Source organism: Ambystoma mexicanum, chromosome 6p (assembly GCF_040938575.1).
Source record: "Ambystoma mexicanum isolate Mex_15411 chromosome 6p, UKY_AmexF1_1, whole genome shotgun sequence".
Taxonomy (NCBI): domain Eukaryota; kingdom Metazoa; phylum Chordata; class Amphibia; order Caudata; family Ambystomatidae; genus Ambystoma; species Ambystoma mexicanum.
In genome coordinates, this window is record NC_090935.1 from 1,380,183,255 (window position 1) to 1,380,207,277 (window position 24,023).

Sequence of the window (24,023 nt, forward strand, 5' to 3'; positions counted from 1 at the left end):
AATTTCCAGCTTCCAACATATAGGCAAAACAAGGGCAGGATTTCTGGTAGGGGCGATTGGCTCCTCCTCTAGACAGCAGTAAAACCATCGGACCAAGAGGCAGTAATGTTAATTCAGTTTGGTGATATTTACCGCCCAGATACCTCCAAACCCGTAATGATTCCTGCTGTTCTATTTCCACTCCCAGCTGCAACTGTATTCCTGTAATAAGTGATAAGTAAACTTCTGGTGCTGCCTCCAGACTTGGTGCATGATGACGGGTGGGGGCAGGCAACATTTTATTTTGGCCTGTGGATTTATTGACTTTGTCAGATGAGTTTGAGGATTGTGGGAGACAGCAAGGTAGACCTCTGGGATAAATGTGCATGCATTTTGGCCCCTGCCTGACGATTAACTGAAAAACACTGGGCATCATTCCAAGATTGGTGGCAGTCATGGCGCTATTTGCGCCATGACTGCCACCAATAACGGGACCAAGTCTGGTGTGGTACAATGGGGACTTACCGGTCTATTCCGACCCTGGCGGGACCGGTAAGTCCCCATTGCACCAACCATTCCCCATTCCCATTTGAGGCCCCGATAGGGCTCAATGGGAATGGGGAAGGCGCTATTTACAGGCCTGCTAACAGGAGGCCTGTAATTAGCGGCCTGGTCCCCTAACGGGACCCGTAAGGGACGTGTGGTCCGACCACACGTCCCTAGCGGTTCCCGTTAGGGGACCTCAGAATCGGGCAGTAGGGGAATACCGGCACCGGTCTCCTTACCGGTGCCCGGTATCCCCTACCGCCCGACTCGTAATAAGGCCCCCTGTCTCTGCCCCCAAAGGGAATTCCAAGGATGAGCCAAAAACCCAGCAGACAAATGAGCATGAAACCTAAGCTTGTTAAAAGAAGCTTTGCGGTGTCTCTCAGCATGTCAACCAGCATACTAAGGACAGTGAACTGGGTGTCTATAGTCATCAAATCTGAAGGAGCCCTTTCGCTGGGCCAAAATATTTTGGCTCCCATAACACTTTGCATGTAGTTTATGGTAATTAATGCATTTTCTAGACGTAGCATTTCCCTCATCTTCCAATTTGCAGTTCCTTGCTCTGTTGCACATAGGAAACAAATGCATCACTTTATAATTTGAGACTATATATAAGTATGGCAGTCTACAAATGAGGGTGCGGGTAGCAACGTACCAGCACCCTTTCTGGACTGCCTTACTACAATGATGCCGGTAGGGGCCTGACCTGCTGGGAGTTTAGACCCCTACCGGCATGGTTGTCATAGAAGCACTGGCACTGTTAGCAATTGTCCTGGCACTTCGGTGTCCCCATTGAAATGGATTCTCCATTGAAATGGGGACTAACCCTTACCACCACCGCTTGTGATATCCCGGTGGCACGGGCATATCAGGCGGCAGTAAGGGTGTTATGGGTCAGCAGCGACTGGCCGGTAGCACCGGCGGGTTACCCCCAACCTCTTAATGAGGCATTTTGTCTGATTAGCTGGGCTTCTAATACTGAATTATTTTAATGGTGCTTATGCAGAGAGGCTGGTCCGAAATATTGTGAGCCAATGTATTCATGGCTTCCAATGGTGCAGTCCTAGTCGTTTGTGGGACAGGCTGAATCTAGACAGCTGAAAGTGTCAAGGATGTAGCAAGAGTGTGGCAATGTTGGGTAGCATGCCATGTGAGACTGCCATCAGCATATGAGAGAGATGGCATTTGTTACGTTTATGCATGGTGCACACGTTAGTTGCCAGTCTCAGACTCTTTTGTCACAAATTCAACAGATTACAGATTTATGTGGTAGAGTGGCACAGGTCACTTCGATGGCAACTGTGGGCATGTGCCCTACTGCACTTTCATTGCCATACGTAGGATGCACTATGCATTTGACTTCACTGCGCAGCACACTTCACAAGCAGTGTCTGAATTCTTCTACCATACTTGCACTTTCCCCATATTAAAGGGCAATGCAAGATGGCAATGCACTCTTGTCATGCGGTCTAAATCTCTAAGGGAAATTATTGCATAAGACTGAGTTGGCTCCTGCTGCAGCTTTCACCCCATGTTGCACTTTTAAGAAACTGGATCCTTGAGATCTTTTAATACACGCTCATTCCACATATAGATTACTTCATTTCTTCATGAGGTTTTTGCCTTGTTTTTCATGTTTACAGATTAAAACTTAATTCCAACGCTCCCTCCAATTCCGTTGCTGTTTTGGAACAACAAACTCTACCTATGCCACCTCAGCAAACTCAATGGCCATGTGTAGCATTAGATATCCTAAATGTGTGTAATAGAAGGCGACCCTCTATGCTGGTAACATAATCATTTACCCTTCAGCTTTATTTGGGCAGACTACAAACCATTATGTCTACCATAAAACTTATGTTGATACTTTTCAGATATTACAATCAATTCCACTTCACAACTACATCTTAAGTAATTTCCCTCATTTAGACTAGGGGCCTCATTACGCGGTAGGCGGTAAGTAACGGTCCTTACCGGCATGGAGTAAATAACGTGTCCGTGTACCAACCAGCCTGCTAATTGCGTGCCATTACGAGTCCGCGGGCATGAGCATTGCGCCATGCCGGTAAGGACACGACCGCCATGCCGGTAAAGACTCCAAAATGTCCCTTTGCGGCATCAATCAAAGTGCTGATAGCACTAGCGCCATCCATGAATCCGGCATTAGCGGTGACCGCTAAAAGCGGTGACCGTAAATAAGCGGAACCGGAAGTAGAATCATCGCACAGCAACGGGAAGGAGCACGGCGCCCATTATTAAAAACACAATCCAATGCCATCCTCAGCCCCCAGGTACTGCAGCAACACTAAACCTCATCCAACAACACCTGAGAATGCCCAAGGCCCTAAAGAAAGGTGCAGCGCGCCAGCACAAGGAACGTTTCTCTAATGAGGAACTAACCATGCTTGCAGATACACCAGCTGCAAATGCAGAGGTTGTGTTTGCGCTAGACATGCAGCGTCCCACCCAGATTAAAAAAAAGGAGATCTGGGAGGAGGTGGCACGGAAAGTCAGTGCGGTGGGCACCACGCCCCGCACCGTAAAAGATGTCCGCAAGTGCTGGGATGACCTGCACCTCCGTGTCCGGAGCATACTCACAGCCAACAGGAGCCAGGCCATGGGTACCGGAGGCAGAGGAGGATCCCCAATTAAGATGCAAGCTTGGGAGGAGACATATTCCAGCACTATTGGCATTGAGTCCATCGAGGAAGTGGGGGAAATGGAGCGCGGTGTGCCGTCATCGGCAATTGGAGGTGAGTGTCCACACAAAACACTGCAATGCAAAGCATGAAGTTCCCCCCAAATGTGACCTTGAAATTAGCTAATGCATGGGGCATCACGCACACATGTACACAACCCTACCCATATGCTGTGCACATCCCATCACAACCCCATGCATGCAGCACCTCATACATGTGTCACCCAGACGTATGCCTGTATGACCCACCCATATTGCAGGCAACCTGTATGTCCAAACTCGAAGCCCAAATGCTCAGAACTGCAGCAATATCAACATATGCATGATGCACGTTTTACCCATCACCAATGCTATCCCTCTCTTGGTCCCGCACAGGCTCACAATCTGACAGTGAGGAGCAGGACTCTGTGACGCAGGCCACAACACCGCTGAAAAAGGCCAAGGGCATGGAACGAGGCACCAGGCCCAGCACATCCAGGGGCACTGACAAACCTGGACCGTCACAGAGGCCCAAAGCCACTCATGTTGTGACATCACCAAGGTGTGAAAGGGCAACCGACACCGTAATGGCACCCACACCAGCCAGTCCACCCACACAGGAGCCACCGGCAGAAGGCTCACTCTCTGCTGCCAACAGCTCAGTGGGTGAGGCAGCTGCCACGGCACCCCAGCCTGACGTTGAGGAACCATGCCATACACCTTTAGGCCAGCGCACACCCAGCCCGCAGCTGTCAACCCACCACAGCCCACGCCCCACATCCGATGGCAGCGGCCATGAGGGTGGATCATTGGCAGGGAGATGGAGTCCCATGGACAGATCACCTGATGGCGGATATATGCCGCAAGCTGCACCAAGACCAAGCAAACGCAGGGACACAGTGCAGGGACTCAGCGTCATCCAACAGCGCCAGGAGGAGCTCACTGCACTAGTTGGACAGCACATGAGCAAGGGTGCCCTGGCGAGGGAGGAGTGTCGCGAATTTGCAAAGGACATAAAAATCGCCATTGAGACAAGCACCACACGCTTATGCGCAGAGTTGGCAGCTGTGAGGCAGGTACTCAGCCGCATTGCGGATGCGATGGAGAGCCAGCGTCGGCACAGGGCATGGATCAATCAAGCGCCTCCTCCTCTGCCAGCTCCAGGCAGACCAGCCTTCTGCGCAGGTCCGCGCGGACCTTGCATCGGCCAGACTCCCAACCACCCAATGGTGGCAGAGGACGTGGAAAGTAGGGGCAGACTGTCATTGTTGACTTTTGCACAATAATGCCTCACTGATGTGCACGCAATGTTTGGGGGAGTTGCGGGGGGTGGAGGGAGAGGGTGTTTGGGGGAGTTGTGGGGGGAGGGGGGAGAGGGTGTTTGGGGGAGTTGTGGGGGGAGGGGGAGAGGGTGTTTGGGGGAGTTGTGGGGGGTGGGGGAGAGGGTGTTTGGTGGTGGAGGGTTCATGCACTTCCTTTTCACGTAATGGTCAATACATCTGTTGTGTCAAGTACAATCACATGACTGGACATTGATTATTGTGTATGTGTGCTTTATTGCTCAACAGTGCACAGTGTTCATGTCGCCCCAACACCCAGTGCCCTGAGTCCCACATCCATTTCACCCTCTTAATCCATGTGTATTAGAAATATTGGTCTATCAGATGCTGGCGCACAGCACGTCCCTCTTGTGCATCACCACCTGCCTGACATGCAGCCCCATCTCCTCCCTCCTCATCCTCCTCGTCAGGCGATTGCAGTTCAACGTCAGGGGGCAGAGGCACGTTCCGTCTGATGCACATATTGTGCAGCATGACACATGCCATGATGATCTTAGACACCTTCTCATGCCCGTACAGGAGTGCCCCACCCGACCTGCTGAGGCAGCGAAACCGTGCCTTCAAAAGGCCAAATGCCTGCTCAATCACTGCACGGGTACAGGTATGTGCATGATTGTAGTCCTCTTCGTGCCTGTTCTGCGAGTTCCGGACAGGGGTAAGGAGCCACCTCTTCAAGGGATAGCCAGCATCACCTGCATGGGTGCAACAATGGTTATGTGTAAGTGATGTCATCAAATGGAACCCGTACCTATGACACAAAAACCTGCATTGATCTCCTTTTCTCATCCACATATACATGCATGAATTGAGCTAATCAAAGTAACTGCAATGTGTGTAGTCACATGAGCGACAGGCGTGCGTAGCATCGTCTAGTGGATGCAGGGGTGTCCTATTCCTTGTGCGTGTTCATGCAATGTGATTGTCTGCGGCAGTTGTTGCTATGTTCTAGGTGATGTGTGGTTGATCGTATGCTTTGATCCTGTCACCGTTGAAGCCAGACTCTTGATCATATGCCATTCCACGCTTGATGTCCCCATGCTGGCATGCTGCACTTCTGTGGTAGTGCACAAGTGAAAATCTGTATATTGGCTTGATGTGATTCTTTTGTAGGCAATAATGGACGCATGTCTGTTGTAATGCTGTACATCGGTCATTTGCATTGGCCATGCCAACAGCATGACGCTGCATTGTGTTGCACAGGATACGGTCAAATTATGTGCAGTGTACATGTGGATGCCCATGGAATGGATGCAGTACTGGCCTGTTGTCATTGAGGTGTAATGTGTTGATTGCCCTTGTTCTTCACATACCTTTCTCACCATAAATTTATGTATATTTTTTGTTGGTTATATATCTCACCCCACAACTGTATGTTCTGATTTCTGTTTTCATGAATTGCATATGTTGCTTGCTGTATGTTTTTCCAATAAAATATTTGTATGCAAAATTAAATCATTGATCTAGAATATTTCAGGAAAAAAAATGGACTCTGGTAAAAATATTCTTGCTTAAACTAAAATAAATCAATTCCTAGTATCATCTACCGAGAAAAAAAGTGCTTACTAAACCATAGTGAATTTTTTTTAAAAGCGCTATTATGAAGAAAAAAACATTCTTCTATTCCTGTTGAACAATGTAATTGGATTTTTCCAATGGGAACAATTAGGGCCTGATTCATGGAAATGTGCGCAGAAATCCTGCAAGGGCTGCGTGCCAAGAAGGAAATTGTGCGAGCCTGTGCACAAAATAAAAAATGCACACCGCATGTTCATGGAATCCACTGTGCAAAGTAACCATATTAACAAGTCTCGCCCAGAACGCCCCCAACACACCCCCATGCAAAGCATAAACAGTGACCACAGCTGTGTAATCCCTTGGTGCAAATACATGAACCCTTCCAACAGTGCATGGGGTCCCACGCAAGCAGGCCTGCATCTCCATAACTGTTGCCGGCACCCCGACACCATGCGTATGAGAAATTGTAACTTTGTAAAAACTCTGAAAATCTGTGTGTGCACCCCTGTAATCCATTCCTGCATGCCTAAATTAGATCGGATCCCTGGTTGCATACACGCACCCCAAATCCGGCATGCAAATCCACCTCAGTGCTGCGATTCCTACATGCAAGTGTCTTTACGCCTGCCTTCGGTGGCGTAGACATTGTGGGATTTGGGTGGGCATTAATATGCCAAGAGGCTGCGCGGGTGGTTTCATTAATGCGTGTCATTTGGCACAATTGTGGGCATGCGAGGGATTGCCTGCAGGCATTCCCTTCAGAACGCCCAATTTTTCGCATGTTCTTCCCAATGTTCTTTGATCCTTCCCAGCCCCCTGCGCAAGCCAAGCCCACACTCTACTCGGTGTTTCGCACAAGGCACTTGACGTCTCGCAGAGACGTGCCGAGCCTGCGCGAACTCCACGCAAGTCCAGGAAAAGTGCAGTGCATTCAATTCCATTAATCGACTAACAGGATTTGGCGCACAAGTTCACTATTTTCAGCGCAAATATTTCCATGTATCAGGCCCTTAGTGCGGCTGCTTTATTTGTAACTGGAGGGACAGCCCTAATACCGGACAGGATGTAGTGGGCTGAGGGATCAAAATGTATGTACACATTGGGTGGTCCTGTCCTCAAAGAATTTCGGGGACTGCACCTGGTTTAGGGCAGTAAGTTATTTAACCTTCCTAGGTGTCCCATGTCAAGGTCCAAGGATCCCTAACATGAGGTGAGAAAACAACCATTAGCAAATAGTAGGTTTTTTTATGGTAGCCTTTTTTATTTCTTAAGTGGCTTTTTTTCTTTTTTAATATTTATAAAAAGCAGGCATTCAGTTGAAATCCAATGTAAAAATGAAAAAGCATGAAAAAGCATGGAAATACACAGTGAAGCACCAGGATTTTAACATTGCATGATTCAGTCAAAGGCTGGTCTAGGGCTGTGTTTTTTTTAAACAAAAAGAAGAGGTCTGCTATTTCCAAATTCAACCTTACATAAATCAACATTTACAGTGTGCAACATCTTCTTGTGTTTTTAGAAAAAGTAGGTAGGAGGTGTGTACATTATTATTTCATAGCAAAACATATCCTCCTAGTACCATTACTGAAGAGTATTATATTTGAATTCAATTTCTTAGCATATAATACTCTGTTCAAGTGATTAACATTTTGTTCAAGTGATTAACATTTTCTGTGTTGAGGTAGTTCAGAAATAGTGGTGGCCAGTCTAGGCTGGTCCAAGACCGAAAGAAACTGGTCCGACGTCTGTTTATAAAGTAAAGAGAGTTCAATGTGTTTCTTAGATGTGGTTTTACAACAAATTGCCTTAGTGCGGCTGCAGCTTCCTTGGCTATTTGGCTGTCCATCTGTTGGTCCATTTGGGCCGGCTCCACGTGCATAGGTTGTGTTTAGGCTTATATTTTGTCATTATTTGACTTTGTGTGGGGCATGCCCTTTAGGGTGCACTGTGTATTTATCCTTTCAATATGGAATCGGGATCTTTAATTGGGCATTACAGGGGTGTCTGCTCCTGGCAGCATGACTGTTCCATTGACGTGTCTTGCATTAGCTGCCGTATCGATAGGCATTGCATACATTATGTAACTGTCATTGCCTGAGACTCTGAAGCAGCGGAATTACTCCCTGTATGTGTAGGAGTGTTGTGAGTGGTGTGGTTCTCTTGGAAGCATTTTGCTCATGCTCGGTGTCATTTTTGTGTTGTAGTATCTGTCTGTGCTGCCAGAAGCCATTATACTGAGGCACCTTTGACTATATGTAAAGATTTTCTTAAGTGGCATATCATTTCCTGATTATTCGGAGAAGTCTGGTAGGTGTAATGAAAAGGCATCTTCGCCTCTAGGTTTTTGGGTAAGTCACATCTTCATTAAGTTTTTGTGTTTTACCCTCTGTGGTCTGTTTTCCACAGGTGATGTAGTCAAACTTTTCTTTTTTTGTTTAGTTCAAGAGGACTTTTGTGTTGCGTAGTCACGCATGACTCAATTTTTGAATTTCCTTGATCAGGGCCTTCAACTATAATTGGCTAGGCTTTACAATAGTCATGAACGAAACCCTTTACATGACTCAAACTGTTATATGGCATGTTTTCTACTTAGGAGAGGCTGCAACCACGTTTTAGCTCACTGTACCTTGAAGAGATGCAGCTTGACATCACTGGTGATGCCTGACAAGGCTGAAACATGTGTGTGGGGTTGTTGTTGATATTCTTGTTCTGAAGAGAAATGCATAGTATTCTGTTGCTGGACTGCCCATGTGTGTGGGATGAGGCCTGCAAATGGATATTTCTCCTCCGTGCAAGGTAAAGTGAGCTAAAATGTGAGTGTAGGCCTTCTTGAGCGTGTAGCGACTTTTGGCAACACTCAGTTCCCTGACAGGCCACTTTTGCCAAACAGCGTCCTTTCAGGGAGCAACGCTTATGCTTACAGTGCAACCAGGAATTGGGGCTGGCGGGGGTGTTGGTGGCATGAAAAATAAGGCAAGCATGTGGTTTGTGTGTGTGTGTGTGTGTGTGTGTGTCGCATGTATGGAACGTGAGGGTGGAGGTTGGGTAGCAGGGGTGTTCCCCATGGAACACATGACATGGGGAAGGGTGGGAGAGGAGAAAGAGGTTTCAGGGGTGTCCCCGCATAGGGAGATAAAGGGGAGGTTTTTTTGAGAGGGTGAACTTTTTCCCAGAAGCGGCATAATTGAACTCTACAAAACGAGTTTTGGCATAAAATGGGCTGCAGCATAAATTCATAGAAACCTCTTGAGAGGGATGAAACCCATGGAACAGGTTATTTGGCTGTGTTTGTTCCGCGTCGAAGGGCTCCCAATTTTACCATATCATTATAATTAATGTATATATGTAATTGCTTCTAGACCACATCCAGATGGGTGTAGATGTGTTCTACAAATGTCTGCTTGTCAGGAACTTCCCAACCTCTTGGGTGGAGCAGAAATTCAAACAAGTGCGATGTCTTTGAAAATGTTTACTTCAAAATGGAAAGAGTTGTAATTACAGCCTGACCCTCCTTCCAGATATATGATTCAAACTCAAGACCTACCACGCCCTCTTCTGAGATGAGTCTACCCAAGTGTGCCCATAATTTGGCTAAGCAACTCCTTTCATAAGCCGGAGAACCCTAGACAAATTAATATTGCATGGACTACTTTGCAAATGGAGGTTGTAACAGAACAAATGTTATGACTGTAAAATCCCACAGGATCTGCATTCTTTTACGACATCTTAATCATTCAGAGACTAGGAGAGAGAAACATTGGGGAGAGTTTTCTTTGTTGTCTGCTCATGTACTGAATATCTGCGTCACAAGGACCCTGTGTCTCTTTGACTTGTGCAGGAACTCTGCTGAGATCTTGAGAAAAGGGACATGCGAAGGATCATGGATTTTAATGTTTCTGCCACTCATTCCAGCAGACGTTTCAAAGACGCCATGAGGGACATGAGGATAGGTCCTCAAATATCCTCAGCTGATGTAGAAGTGTGATTGAGGAGCAATCACATGTTCATATGTTGACTCTCCCATTGGCCTGCAGAGACATCTTTCGACCTTGAACCTTGTGATAGATGCTGATACCGTCCCTGCCGAAGATCATTTGGCTTTATACTAGAGTGTCAGCCCCCATTTAGAGGCAAGCCAGTGTCTGTCTACAAGTGTCCCATTTTCTTGAGATAGAAGTGCCCAGAACATCCCTTTTTGCTCCCGAATTAAGAAGGTCATGTCTGGACATCTGTATTGAGTGAACTGGTGAGAGGTTTATATTCCAAGTTCTTATCCTCCCTAGATTTGAAACACTATATGCATCCATTATGAGAACGTTAATGAACACCTGCAAAATGAAGACAAACATCAACCCTGAAAAAAGGATGCCTCGCAGCAAACCAGAAGTGCATATTACTCATCACAGAGATTCAACAAAGTTCAGCTCTCTCTTTGACTGACAAAATGGTCAAGCAAAATCAGATTTTAGGCCACCCAACCCTAACAGTGAATTTCATCATTGACCAATTCCACCCACCTTCTTTAGGCAAGTGACCACAAGCACCTGCCTGGACTGCAAAACAAGAAGAACTCAGTCACAAATCTGTACTTCCATAAGAAAAAAATAAAATAATGCAGTCAATACATCTTTAAAAAAAGGGTTGAAAGAAGACAAACGCGAGCAGTACACTATCTAGCATCCATGCAGACAGGGTTGGACTGGGAACCAAAAGAGGCCCTGGAAATAATGTGCTAAGTGGCCCCATATTTCAAATTTTGAGCAAGCCTAATCCTTTTCTAATGAGCACATTTTAAAGTACCTGTAAATCAGAGGCTCAGGCTGCAGAGGCCTACAGGGGCTGGAGTGAAGGAGGTGATATCAGCAGACAGGGGGTAAAATGTGCAGCACCTATAATGGGCTATGAGCTGGAAGGTGTTTTTCTTTTCTCTGGACCTGGACTTTTTGCATGGGTCTATGGACTAGGATTTTGCTTCATGAGGGAGTCTGCCCTGGGCTGTGACAGAGCCTGCCCTGGGCTTTGCCTGGCTGAGACTTTAAAATGGGAAATAGATTGAACAAGCTCTGGTTTCAAGCAAGGCCCGGGGCTGTGTTTTTTTAAATTTTGGAAATAGATCATTGAGTGAGAGATCTTGGCTGTTTTTGGCTATGCTGTTCGAGCATAAAGGCATTTTGCCAAATTTCACTGGGGCGTTGAAAGCTGATGTGAGCGAAGGCGATATCTGAGTAGCTAGCAAAACGACAGGGTTCCATCTGCAGTGGTCTGAGGAGTCCTGAGCTGGGGGGGCTACTGTCGAGGGGTGCTGAGACAATTGTCAGGCCAGAATGGCTGGTTTTACATGAATCTCAAGTGAGTATTAACAGAGACCAAAGTAACTGGAATGTCTTGCAAGGGGTGATTTGGCCATGTCAAACTAACCCAAAAGACATAACTCCCTTTATCTACAGGGTACCCAGGGATCAAGGCAGTTGCCTAAATAAAAATTGGTTTTGGGAATAATTCTGCTATGCAGTACAGTTAATTTCCTCTAACTTCATACTAACCCAACCTTAGCTAAGGGGCAAGGGGTCAATGGGAGTTGAGGCTGTATATAAGAGGCATTTGTTGTTTTAAAAAAATGAACTAAAGTGCTTACCAGGGTGTCCCCTAATTTCATCCCAAATCTACTTATAGTAAATGGGGGGGGCACTTAAGGGTTTCATACCGTGTTACACACATTGGGCCTCATTATGAGTATGGAGCTAGCCATGCCGCTTTTAGCGGCATGGCTACCCCCATACCGGGTACCAAGTCCAGGTCCCGCAAAAGGGGACTTACCGGGGAATTCCAACCTTGGAGGGCCCAGCAAATCCCTTTCACGGGACCCGGACCCGGTACATCCCCATTCCCATTTGAGCCCCAATAGGGCTTAATGGGAATGGGGAGGATACTAACAACGGGCCCGTTAATGATGGGCCCGTTGTTAGCATCCTGGTCTCCTAGCAGGTCCCGCTAAGGATGCCTGGTCTGACCAGGCGTTCCTTAGCGGGTCCCGCTGCTGACCTCGCAATAGTGTGGCCCGGAATGAGCGGGGCTGGTCCCTTACCGGCCCCGTTCATTCCATGGCTGCCTGGGTCGTAATGAGGCCCATTGTCAATGAATGCCAGTTAAGGTTGTTCCAGGACCAAAAGAAAACTGTCAGTGTGGAATTGTATGTTCTGTTTTCCTTCTCTCTAACCATGCACTGATTAATGTATGCTTTTCTGGTTGATTTTGGAATGTGCTTAATTTTCTATTTTGGACATGTTTTGTTTTCCTACCTATAACCAATGCAAATAGAAGTGTTTATCACCTTGTTAACGGATCTAAAAATCTTCATGTAAAAGTATGGATCTGTGAGCCAGTGTGGGGTCTTTTATTGTGTGTCATGTTCGATCTTCAACATACAGTGTTAAAATCTGGCGTGTGCCTAGTGCAGTACTAAGTCTTCTGATGTCTAGCCAAAGAGCCCACAATCTAATATAAATGTGATAAGAGAAGAGTGACAGGGAATTCATCTTACACTTCCTGTATATACATACATACATAGATAAATAGATAAATACATACATAAATCATGCTATGTAAAAATGAAAAATGTTCCCCCAACCCACCCCTGGCCTAATTCTTTGTGCCCTCTACCTTTCGCCTATAATACAGTAAATAATCTCAGTTGTCTCTTGGATTGCACGTTGTCCCTGACCCTCATATAAAATCAGTGGTTATAAGCTATTCCTTAAAATCCATTTACTGTGGCACGTTTACCTTTCCTAACCTTCCCCCAAAGTGTCCATCGTTATTTAAATTATATTTCTGGAACGTCCACAAAATCTGGCTCCCCTCAACCCCCCACCCCCTCACTAGCCCCATGGCATGATCAGATTACTATACCTACATGATCTACCTAACCTTTTATGTTTTCTCTCCTTCCTTAAGCCCACCCTCAGTTTGTTTCTCATCTGACTACGTGTATCTGCACCACATCTTCCTGCTGTTTCTGGTCCTATCTGAAAGGACTTGGGTTCCTCTCAGGTTGAGGGATTCTATTTCACAATGGCTGCAATCTTCCATAAATAAACTTTGCCACAATGTTTCAGTCCTAATGGCACCACAACCTGGGATAAGGGATACCATTACCTTCAGGTCAGCAGACTTTGACTGCACCCTATTTATTTAGTTATAAGTAGTTCACATGCACCACAAAAGGAAGACAATACCTTCAGCACTGTATTAGAGGTTCCCTTGGAGCACAAGTGAAAGGAAACATGCACTACATGCTAGTTTTGAGTTTAATTCCATCTTGATCATTGGTAGTGAACACACATCTCTGGATTGTCAACTTAAGTGAGGCGGCTTTTCAATAATCTACCATTTTGTTTTAAATGCATCCTTCAATATTGGCAGATAGATATTGCATGGTTCACAGTCATGAACAGCAGTTCTAACACGCGAAGGCTCAACTAGATGCTTCTACATAGAATGGAAAAGCCCCTGCTGGGTTAAATCTCAGTCATGACACTCTCTTGTTTGTGGAAAACTCATGTTACTTGACCTCAATGGTGTCTCCCTGCCTTTGCACTGCCATTTAGCAACGGTAACTTGTGAAATTTGTACTTGCTTCTTGGGTTGTTCATGGTTTTTGGGGTGTGATGGGGCTAGTCATAACCCCAGCAGGTGGACATGGTTTGCACTGTCTCATTGACATGTCTACTGGATATACATGTGGCTGCATGCTTTTGCTATGCATTTGATTTGCTTGTGGGGTTTCATGAGCACTCATTTGTGGACAATTGCGCTTGGGATTGAAGGGGAATGCAATTGTGCTTAGCTTTCTCTTCCTTGGGGGCTGAACTCCCTGAAGTGTGACTAGGTCTCATATGATGTCCAGCCCAACAGTTGAATACGTGTTGATAAGGTCGTCCGAGCTGCCCCAGAACACTGTGCATATTGCTGCTGATATGATACAATTGCAATTTTGTCTCTCCTATTGGATGGGCATTCACCATAACTGTGCATTCTATAATCAAATGCAAGTCATTTTTCTGTCTGTTTCATGTGTGTTGGACCGCAGTCCTCCGATGGCTGCACAGCCGACTCGCTATGAGACCACAGACACAGTGGTAAGGAGTTATACAAATGTGCATTAATTTGATTATGATTGCAGATTATTCACTAACGCATAGAACAGGGCTGAATCCCACAAAGGCTTTGGCCAAACTGTCAGATAGCATCTGACATATCAATCCATGCTGCCCCGCAACACTCTTCATGCTACAACCACTATAATGTTACCACACTCTCTGCTAGTGATTGAAAAATTGCTTGAAATTATAATTACTATTTGCATGCACTGTGATGCTCCTTTGTCTTATTTAAATCTATGGTCTGCCAAAGGGCTAATGAACCTAAATCAGTTCAAAGCCATAACACATGACAACAAGGCGCTATACATCAGGTAACATAACATACCATAAATAGCAAGAACTCCTTGTTAAAAAAAGAAAGTCTGATTCATGATTTCCACTTTGCAAACATTTTGAGATTAGTTGGATTGTGACAAATCCTGTTGGCTGCATTTAATATTATCTAAGCATTTGCTCCGTTTTTAGCACCAGTGAAATGTTAACTCATTTGGCCGCTGATGGGCTGCAAAATCAGACGTCAAGCATGTGTTCTTATTCAGACTCTGGCTCCAGAACTTTCAAAATATTAACAAGACTCATTTTACCTCTTTAACAATTTGTCGGGTGGCAGGATTGTCTGGTGTATAAAGTACTTTTCCCATTAGAAGTGGACGGAACGTGCTCCACAGAAACTTCAGTGAAGTTGTATTTTCCATAGTAGTGATGAGCGATTGACAGAAATCACCTGGAAGGAGTCAAGGAATACATTGTTAGCATGCGCTCCCGCAGAAGGACATATATAAGTAGACCTTGCAAAGAGATGTGCAATGTGCTATGGTTTGAAATTAGTGACAATACTGTACAAAGGAGTGACTGATTTAAGCATACATTCTCAGATGGAGAAAAAGAAACGAACCAATGACATAAGTACTGATACAAATATTAAAGCACAGACCCTTCCTTTAAAATATAAAATCCATGAGTCAAAGCTATTTGAAAATACGCTAATGCAGTGGGGAGAGCACAGGTATAGTCTAAATAAACTGATTGAAAACGTACACAAATATGTTAGCTCCACCCTCCCTTGTATCTCTGCTTCCTTAACTGTGTCCCTTGACCCAAGGTGTTCCGTTGCTTCCTGAAGCCAAGTCCTCGCTCATCAAGTGTCTTAATAATAACAATAATAATGATAATAGGACCAACATATGACGTAATCTAGATTCGGATTAACATTGATGGACTGATTTCTGATTCCCCAGGAGCATAAAAACACATGTTTAAACCTGTCGTGAAAGGGCTATGTCAGGTTTGAACTCGATTTTTGCACTCTGGGGGATTGTCCTAATTGTTGCATGTGGAGCTGGTGCTCGCAATGGGATTTCTGTTTCCGCCTGCCTCCTACGTTCTGCCTACAAAAGACAAATGTATTCCTCAATGGGATTCATGCTGGAGTAAATGGATTGCATTTCTTGGAAAGTCGCCTGTTTTTTAACACCTGCTAAAAGCAGGCAGATTCCAAAGGAATATATTTTTAATGCCTCGAACAAGAGTAAATTGCTTGAGGCATTTACACTTTTTGCACTACAAAGTGCAAAATAGGTATTCTGCTGGTTTTATCTGTTTTAACACTGTTTTGCTCTTTGAAGTGCAAATGACCAAATTGCACAAAAACAATCTTGAATGAAAGTGCACTCACAGGCAGCCTCTCTTCATTTTTTTTTAAAAACAAGACCCTGTGTTTTGACAAATTTTACCATCTGGGGCCAGATAATCTAAAATTTGCACCAATACAAAATACATTGCAAATGCTTTGATAATGAAAAATGGAGCAAACCTGTTTTGTCACAATCCACAATATCTAAAAACGTTTGCTCTAGGGCAAAAATGAATCCGACTCTTTTTGTACTATGTGTGCGGCACAGCATGAAACGACAGTTGTTTATTACATTTTGTTTCCTGTTATGGAGCAAATTTAGTGAATAAAGTATCCTCCTTCAATTATACCTAGTGAGAAACGTTTTTGATAATACTGATCGGAGCTAAACTGTTTGCTCCATTCCATCTTATCTCAAGAGCAAAATTGGTGCTAAATTTGTTAGTTCTGCTTTTTTGCACAAGTGCAAAGCTACGATAATCTGGCCCGGTATTGCTTTCTTCCCTAATCACTGAGGTCATTTTTGGGCCTTATTATGTTTTTTATACTTTCATTTTAAAGCAATGTTATGCAATCCTCATTTTACCACTGTATCTCTCTTCCGGCAATTACCCCTCGGGATATCCGTTTCTTGTCCGGCAGTCTGGGCTGGTCTCACACCCACCCTGCTCTAGTCCTCCTTTTCAGAAATATTTGTTATAATCAGTCAGTGAAACATGTTTATTCGAATTTTGAGAAAAACATCATCAAACAATCAGATAAAACAAATACATACAATCAATAACAATTTACAATTCTTTAAAAACTGGTACTTATGATGTTAAAATAAGACATGTCAAATAAGATTGAGCAATGGTAAGTTCCCATTCATTACTTCATAGGATCCTATTTAAACGGGGACACAATAGAATTAGTATGCGCAAAATATCCCCTGAATAGATGATTCCTACTTTGCTTTCGTCTCCCTGGAGCCTCAACAGATTTTTTCGAAAATACATAGCTCTTTTTAAAAATGTGAGCAAGGCCCACGCTGTGAAAACAGTATCCGCACTGACTAAAAAGATGAGTGCAGCTTTATAGTGGCGTATCCCGGTTTTTCTTAGGACAGGTAGCAGAGTTACCCTGCGAATACCTGCGTAACCCGGGCAGAAAAACATTAAATGAGCTAAATCTTCCAGCTGATATATACCGTCTTGGAATCCCTTCCACCCAATTGTATTTGCTTGCAGAAGAAGGGATTCAAAACATGCCCTTGTGATTGGCCATCTATCCTTTTTATAAGGGCTCCATATTAAATAGGGTTGGATCCCCGAGGGCCTACTAATCATAGAATGGTATTCATCACATTTGTTACCATATTCCCAAAGTATTCTTTTCCTTACTATGGCCTCTCTGGCCACAACTTTGTGGCCGGACCCCTCGCTCTTGGTAATGAGCGAGACTAGTGGAAAGAGAGCACTAAGGTTAGCCTCCCCAAGAGTATTAGAAATATATGCAAGTAGAGGAATTTTTTGCCACCCCACTTTCCCCACCAAGGTCCGAATAATAAAATGACACAGGGATGAAAATTCATTGGCCTACAGTCGAAACCAAAATAAGATCGGGGCCAACGCCCACTGGTCCTCCCAGAACTCCATTCCCAGTTCTAAATGCACACTGCTGAGTTCGGGAGCCCCAGCAGCTGTTTGAAGAATTTATTTTCCTTTACTTGGATATCCCCAACCTTTGTGAAGCCCCAAATGGGGGCACCATACATGGTGACGGCCAATGTTTGAACACCATAAATCTTAGTGATTACTTCTATGGGCTGGCCCTTACATCTCGAGATAAAACGGAAATATCCCCCAATTTGTTGGCTCATTTTGGCTGATTGTTTATCCACATGGGTTCTACCGTTCAGGGCTCTGGAAAAACTGATGCCCAGGTAGTCAAAGAACTTAACTCGTGGTATAATTTTACCAGCTCAAAGCATCAGTTTCATAGCCATTGGCCGTTTTCTGCCCATACAGGCCATCACTGCCGATTTTTTGGTATTGATTTTTAAACATAGATTACACATGAAGGTTGTGTATGCATTGATCAGGGCCTGTCATGCTCTAGGTGTTCTTGCTAGCAGGCCGGTGTCATCGCATATGCCAAAACTGGGAAACCCCCCCCCCCCAGCACCAAGAAATTGGCCAAAATATTAATACGTTCAGGTGATAGACCATTAATATAAAGGCAGAAACAAATAGGGGCTAACGCACAGCCCTGCCGGACACCACACCCCACCCTGAAGCAGGCCGTGCAGTGTCCCCCTGGGCCACTGCGTACACACGCCTCATTATCAGTGTGCAAATCGACCAATACCTTCAAGATGTCCCCCGGGCAACCCCTGGATCCAAGCACAGCCCAAAGTTTTGCCCTATCCACCTTATCAAAGGCCGTGCTCAGGTCCATGAAGGCCAGATATACAGCCTCTCCCCTACAAAACACCAAATTGGCCACCAAAAGATAGAGATTCAGGCTCTGTTCCATTGTGCCGACCCCTGGGCGGAAACCGAATTGAATGTCGGAAAGGATCGAAGCTTCTCCTAACCAAGATTCAATACGAGCCAATAAGATTCTCCCAAAGATCTTAAAGGAGGAGTCCAGTAAGGAAATCGGTCTAAATGCACTTGGACTGCCCTGATCTCCTTTTTTAAAGATTGGGAAGATGATGGCCCTTTTTCATGACAGTGGATAATTCCCTGATAGCATACATGCATTAAATACTACCAAGAGAGATGGTGCCCACAAGTACAATGAGTCTTTAAACAGATCGGAGGGGATCATATCCGGTCCCGGAGCCCTGTTATGGGCTTGCAGGTTAGTAGCCTTTCTAACCTCCTCAACCTCGAATTTTAGGCCTGAAGCAGCTAGTTCTACATCAGCTTCTGTAACTGCTGCCCCAAACAGGCTACCAACGTGTTTTAGCCAGGCCCCCTCCTCCACATAAATCCCACTGCCCAGATTAGCCCTACACCCCTCAGAATCCCCCTTTACAAATTCCCAAAATGCTTTCTGATCTCCGCTCTTTACAGCCATTAAGAAACCGTTCCAGGCCGCCCTTTCAATTTCCTGTTTTCTTCTTTTTATTTCCCCTTTATAGGCGGATCTTGCAAGAGCTATCACATTTCTGCTGGATGTGGGGTCCTTGAGTTTTGACAGTAAGGTTTGTTTGGCCTCTTCACAGACCCGATCGAACCACTCCTTCTGGGACGTTCTTCCCTTAGCCTTAAAGGTGGTCATAAATTCTGCTGTAAAGGCAGCCACCAGTTCTACAAATTTGTCGACCACCACCCCAGCTGGTAGGTTATTCCCCAATATGTCCATCAATAGTGGTTCCTTTTCCCTTATTACGTTGAAATGTAAATCTTCTTCTCGGATGGTCCCCCATTTGATTCTACGAGAACCAACGGTGGCACCCAACAATGGACAGGGGGCAATGACCTTAGAGACCCCCACCCCCAGCAAGCCTTTTAGGGACAGGCAAATAGGGTGGTGATTGCTATCAACATCAGCAATCACCTCAAAACTCACAGTGCTCTCCCAAAGTCTTACAGAAATGCAAAAATAATCAATTGTGGAGGAACCCAAGTGATTGTTAATTGTAACCTTCCCCGGTATATCCGTAGCTAGACGACCATTAACAGTACGTAGGCCCCATTCATTCAGCCACATGCTCAACTGCCGGCCCTTAAGGCACACTCTCACATCTCTCATGCAGAGTGACGGAATGTTCGCTGACCAGTCCTCCCACGGATCCAAAGCGTCCCTGGAAGCAGTTAGATGAAACTTTTTTTTTTTTTTATTTGTTTTTGGTTTATGAGAAAACCTTTACAAAGAAAGAATATTAAAAGTTCCAATTTCATACAAAAAGCAGTTGTTTCCTGCGTATTTAAGAGTACAGAAAGCAAAGGAGTAAAGTGACAAAATAAAATAACAAGGCAAAATACAGGCTCAGAAACCAGGGATTTGACTAGACAGACTGATCCCCTTGACTGGAGAGTTCAAGAACATGACTAGTCTGTTGATAGTTCCTTAAGATAGTAAGCTTCTCCAAAATGTCTACTATCTCAGCAGTTACCATGACTTCTTGGCCAGAGATCAGTCTATCCCAAAATGCGTCCTGAACTAGGCTCTCCTCTCTAGTTACAAATCTCCCCAGTGATGATACCCTGATCGCCCATGTGCCTTCGCACTCCAGCAGCAGGTGTTTGAGGGATTGTAAATTCGGAGAGGCACAGATCTTGCAAAAGCTTATTGCCTTCTCACCCTGGTTTCTTTAGTCCAGTATTTCACCCGGTGGGCTATATTCAGTCTGAGTCTGAGGAAATTGTTTCTGATTCTTTGGTCCGGGAATTTTTCCAGGTAGCGCGGGATGGTGCCGAGCTTTCTGTCCGCTGTCAGGAATAGGTTTGCGGGGTTAAGCCTTCTGATTCCATCGATCGTTTTAATCCAGTCCTCCGTTTCTAATATTTTTGTGACTTTCTTAGGATTTTGTGTGAGAGTTTCTGTTGTTAATTCCAGCCTATGTAAAATGCAGGCAATCTTTTCTTCCAAGCCGAGGATTTTTTTGGATTTTAACTTTTTTAGATGTTGATTTACGTCGAAGAAAAGGGTGGATACATTGACTGTAATTATGTTTGGTTAGAGGGACAATAGCTTCCACTCTGCTCGGCAATTCAGAGAGGTCAGACCCAACTCAAATCTCAGACTAGCGAGATGAGTGCACGATGGGAGATGAAGAGAAGATTTCCACAAAGAGCCCTCAACTTTGCTCCAATCATAGTTCCACAAAAGAGGCTTTGCCTCAAGGCCGTAGAGAAGGACCGGGACAACTTTGCCTATGTAGAACTTCTTGAGCGGAATTATAGAAAATTTGCAGAATCTTCCATTCAGATTTTTCATTTGTGCAATAATTTTTGATTTCTTCCCCAGAATGGAGTGTATCACCTTGTTTAAGGTAGGGTGGGCAAGAATTTCATATCCCAGGTATGTTAACTCGTCCACCCGTGGGATTGCTTTGCTGTCCAAAACCCAGTTTCTTGAGGTCACCCTTTTTTTTGCATGTTTAAAAATGAGGACCTTAGATTTAGATGGATTAATTATGAGACCGTTCAGTTTGGCATACTCGTTAAGTTTGGATAGGAGTTGTTGTAACCCTATCGCTGAACCATCCAGTAGCACCAAGTCATCTGCGTAGGCTAACCAATGGAGTTTTCTTCCATTAATTCTCGGGCAGATTAATGATGCAGATGCTAGGAAGTCTCCAATGTCTGAAAGAAATAAATTAAAGAATAATGTTGCACCCAAGCAACCTTGTCGTACTCCCTTCAGGACTTTGATTGTTTCAGATAGATTGCCTGGTTCGTCCAATCTCACTCTGATGGTAATGTTCTTGTGGAGTTCTATAAGCATTGCAAGAAGGGGTGCCGGAATCCCCCAATTATTTAGTTTCTGCCAGAGGAGGGATCTGTCTACAAGGTCGAGCGCTTTTGATAAGTCGACCCACGCCCCATATAGTGGAGAACCTTCTTTCTCATTTGAGCTTTCGCTCAACAGGTTCAGGATTAGTCCATTAAGACTGGTAGAAAGGCCTTTCCTGAAATCTGTCTGCTGAGGGGGAAGGATGTGTCTAGAGTCTACCCATACAGTAAGTTCTTTCAGTATTAGTCTCATAAAGATTTTGCTGTCTATGACCAAAAGGGCGATGGGTCGATAACACGCTGGGTTTTGCCTGTCACCCCCCTTAAAAAATGGAATAATAAGTGCGCTCTTCCATGATGGTGGAAAGACTTTATTCTTTAGAATTTCTTGAAATAAATGGAAGAGTAATTTTGCCCACAACTTTGGTCGGTTTTTAAGCACCTGATAAGTGAGGCCATTCGGACCTGCTGCCTTAGAGACAGAGGAGGATGTAATAAGGTCCTCAATTTCTTCCTCAGAGAATGTCAGCGACCAGGTTACGTTTGGGTGAGGATGATCTCTGAGTTCAGTTGCTTCAAAGGTTTTGGACAAATATTCCACCCACTTGTGCTCGGGGACTAAATTGCAGAGTGAGCTATTTTGGCCGGTTTCCAGTTGGTTTAATGCCGCCCAAAAGTTCCTGCAATTATTTGCATTGAGGAGGAAAAGCATTCTCTCCCCGTCTTCTTGATGTTTTTGATGCTTGTGGTTCTTTGACCAATTCCGATACGTTTGTTTAGCCTTTTTGAGCTTTTGTATACAGCTAAATGTTAAATAAAACCTTCTCTCTCTCAGAATTGGGCCCCCTCTTCGATGGGATAGTACTGCAGCCTTCCCCCTGATCTTTATTTTGGATTGGCCGGGCAAAGGCGCTTCCTATCGGCGCAATGTCCTTGCCTTCCCTCTACCAGACAGCTGGCCAGGCTGCACCTGCCCCCCGTTCTCACATAAAAATAGTCCAAAGGGAGCAACCTACTGGTAAGACTATTTCCATTTGGTTTTAGTCTCCACGCCAAATTGGAGTTCAGAAGGTGGTTTACTATTAGTGCGTCTGAGAGGGTCACCACGACACAGTCCCCTACAAGATCTTTACGGCCGGTTTCCAACCCAGCCTACTCTTCTAGCCATGCAGATAAATGTGGGGTCAATCTTAGGTCCCATCAAGTTGGAATTAAACCAATGCGATGCTTTGTTTATTAAAGAGGGGGTTGATTCAAAGCTACCTTTGGGAACCCCGGAAGACCTGTGATTACCCCCAGATATGGAACTGCTTCGGGTGGTAAATTCAGAATTATCTGGTTCCCTTGTACGTGTACTGGAACTACACCCTCAGTGTCCTCTATGCCCCTGGCCTCTACTAAGTTCTCCGCTACCACTTCACCAGGTCCCGCGGACTGCCTACATTGTGCTTCCACAACCATATCACAATGACTTGGCTGCCCCCCCCCCTTTGGGGACACACCGGGACCGCAAAGTCCGCAGCGGCCCCCCCCTCCTGCCCTCTTTTTATCAAGTTACACAGTTTTAGGGCTCTGGCTTTGATAGAGTCGTCCATGATTGCTAGGGTGTTAAGTACACCCTCCTTCAACCCCCGCAGGGAAACCAACAGCAACTGAAGAGGTTTTAACTTTTCATCTAATAGGGATTCCCGCCATTCTTTGTCCCCCTCGCTAGCAAGCGAGGAGTCCAAAATCAGGCTATCCTGACCCTCAGGGGATAAATCACTGGCCCCTGGGTTGGGCAACACAGGAGACATGTGGGGTGGTTGTGCGTAAGTCGAAACCCCCCCTCCCCAACCCCAATCAGAGCCTCAGGCCTGCACTCTAGGGGCAGAGTTCCTGAGCCGGCCGTGCCCATGGTTCCTTTCTTAAGGTTCTCTAGCATAGGGGCTGCCTCTCTTCTGCAGCGTTCATGCAGTTTACTATTTTGTTGGCCATAACATCCATGTAGGAGTCTAGTGATCTTTGGACGGTATTAGGGACCAATTTAGGTGGGGCTTTTCCAGTTTTGACCAGTCTAGTGGTTTTCACATTTTTGGGCTTTTTCGCCCCCTCCGCAGGGCAGCCCGCCCCCCCTGGTCTCTCTTCGTCTCCAGCTTTTCTTTTGACCATAGTGTAAAATTGCGTGGGCTTTGGAGACTATAGGCGCCGTCCCCCAGAGAAGGGTTCAGGTAAATGGGCGTAATCAACAGGAGTATCTCCCCAATGCAACCAAAACTATAGCTTATGTGTTGTTGGGTGTTGTTATCAATAGGGATAAAAGGGCATACAAAATTGTTAAAATCAGTGAGCAATGAGCAGCAGGGGAATTCCGTGCTCTCGCGCTCCTACCACTCTTACTGCACCGAGTGTAAGCTCACCTAAAAAGCCCCAGAACCCCTAAAAGTCCCCACACCTTAATACAAGACTAAAATAAAGAGAAAGGTAACAAGAGTTTTCCACACACTGGATGAGGAGTGACTGACTGTCCGTAAAAGTCCATGTAAAGCAAGGGGGAGTTGAGCAACTTCGCAGCCCCCTAAATTAGGTATAACCACGTTGGGCTCGTATAGACAAAGAGTCCGCAAATTCAAGAGTCAACAGGTCTCCTGCAAAGCTGCATGCATAACAATCCACCAACATTAATAGTGCCGCGGGAGTAAAAAAAACAGTATAGTTAGCATGGGGCGGGAAACGCCC

At 45.2% G+C, this 24,023-nt stretch overlaps 1 protein-coding gene across 2 annotated transcripts in view; it reads right to left on the reverse strand.

The window, feature by feature from the left end:
- Positions 1–24,023, reverse strand: part of LOC138510440 (phospholipid-transporting ATPase ABCA1-like) — a 2,356,352-nt gene that overhangs the window by 1,625,877 nt on the left and 706,452 nt on the right. For both annotated transcript variants that reach the window (XM_069626098.1, XM_069626099.1), the window contains exon 10: positions 14,807–14,946. In XM_069626098.1, the coding sequence (XP_069482199.1) occupies positions 14,807–14,946 (140 nt within the window). The remainder of the gene's footprint in view (positions 1–14,806; positions 14,947–24,023) is intronic.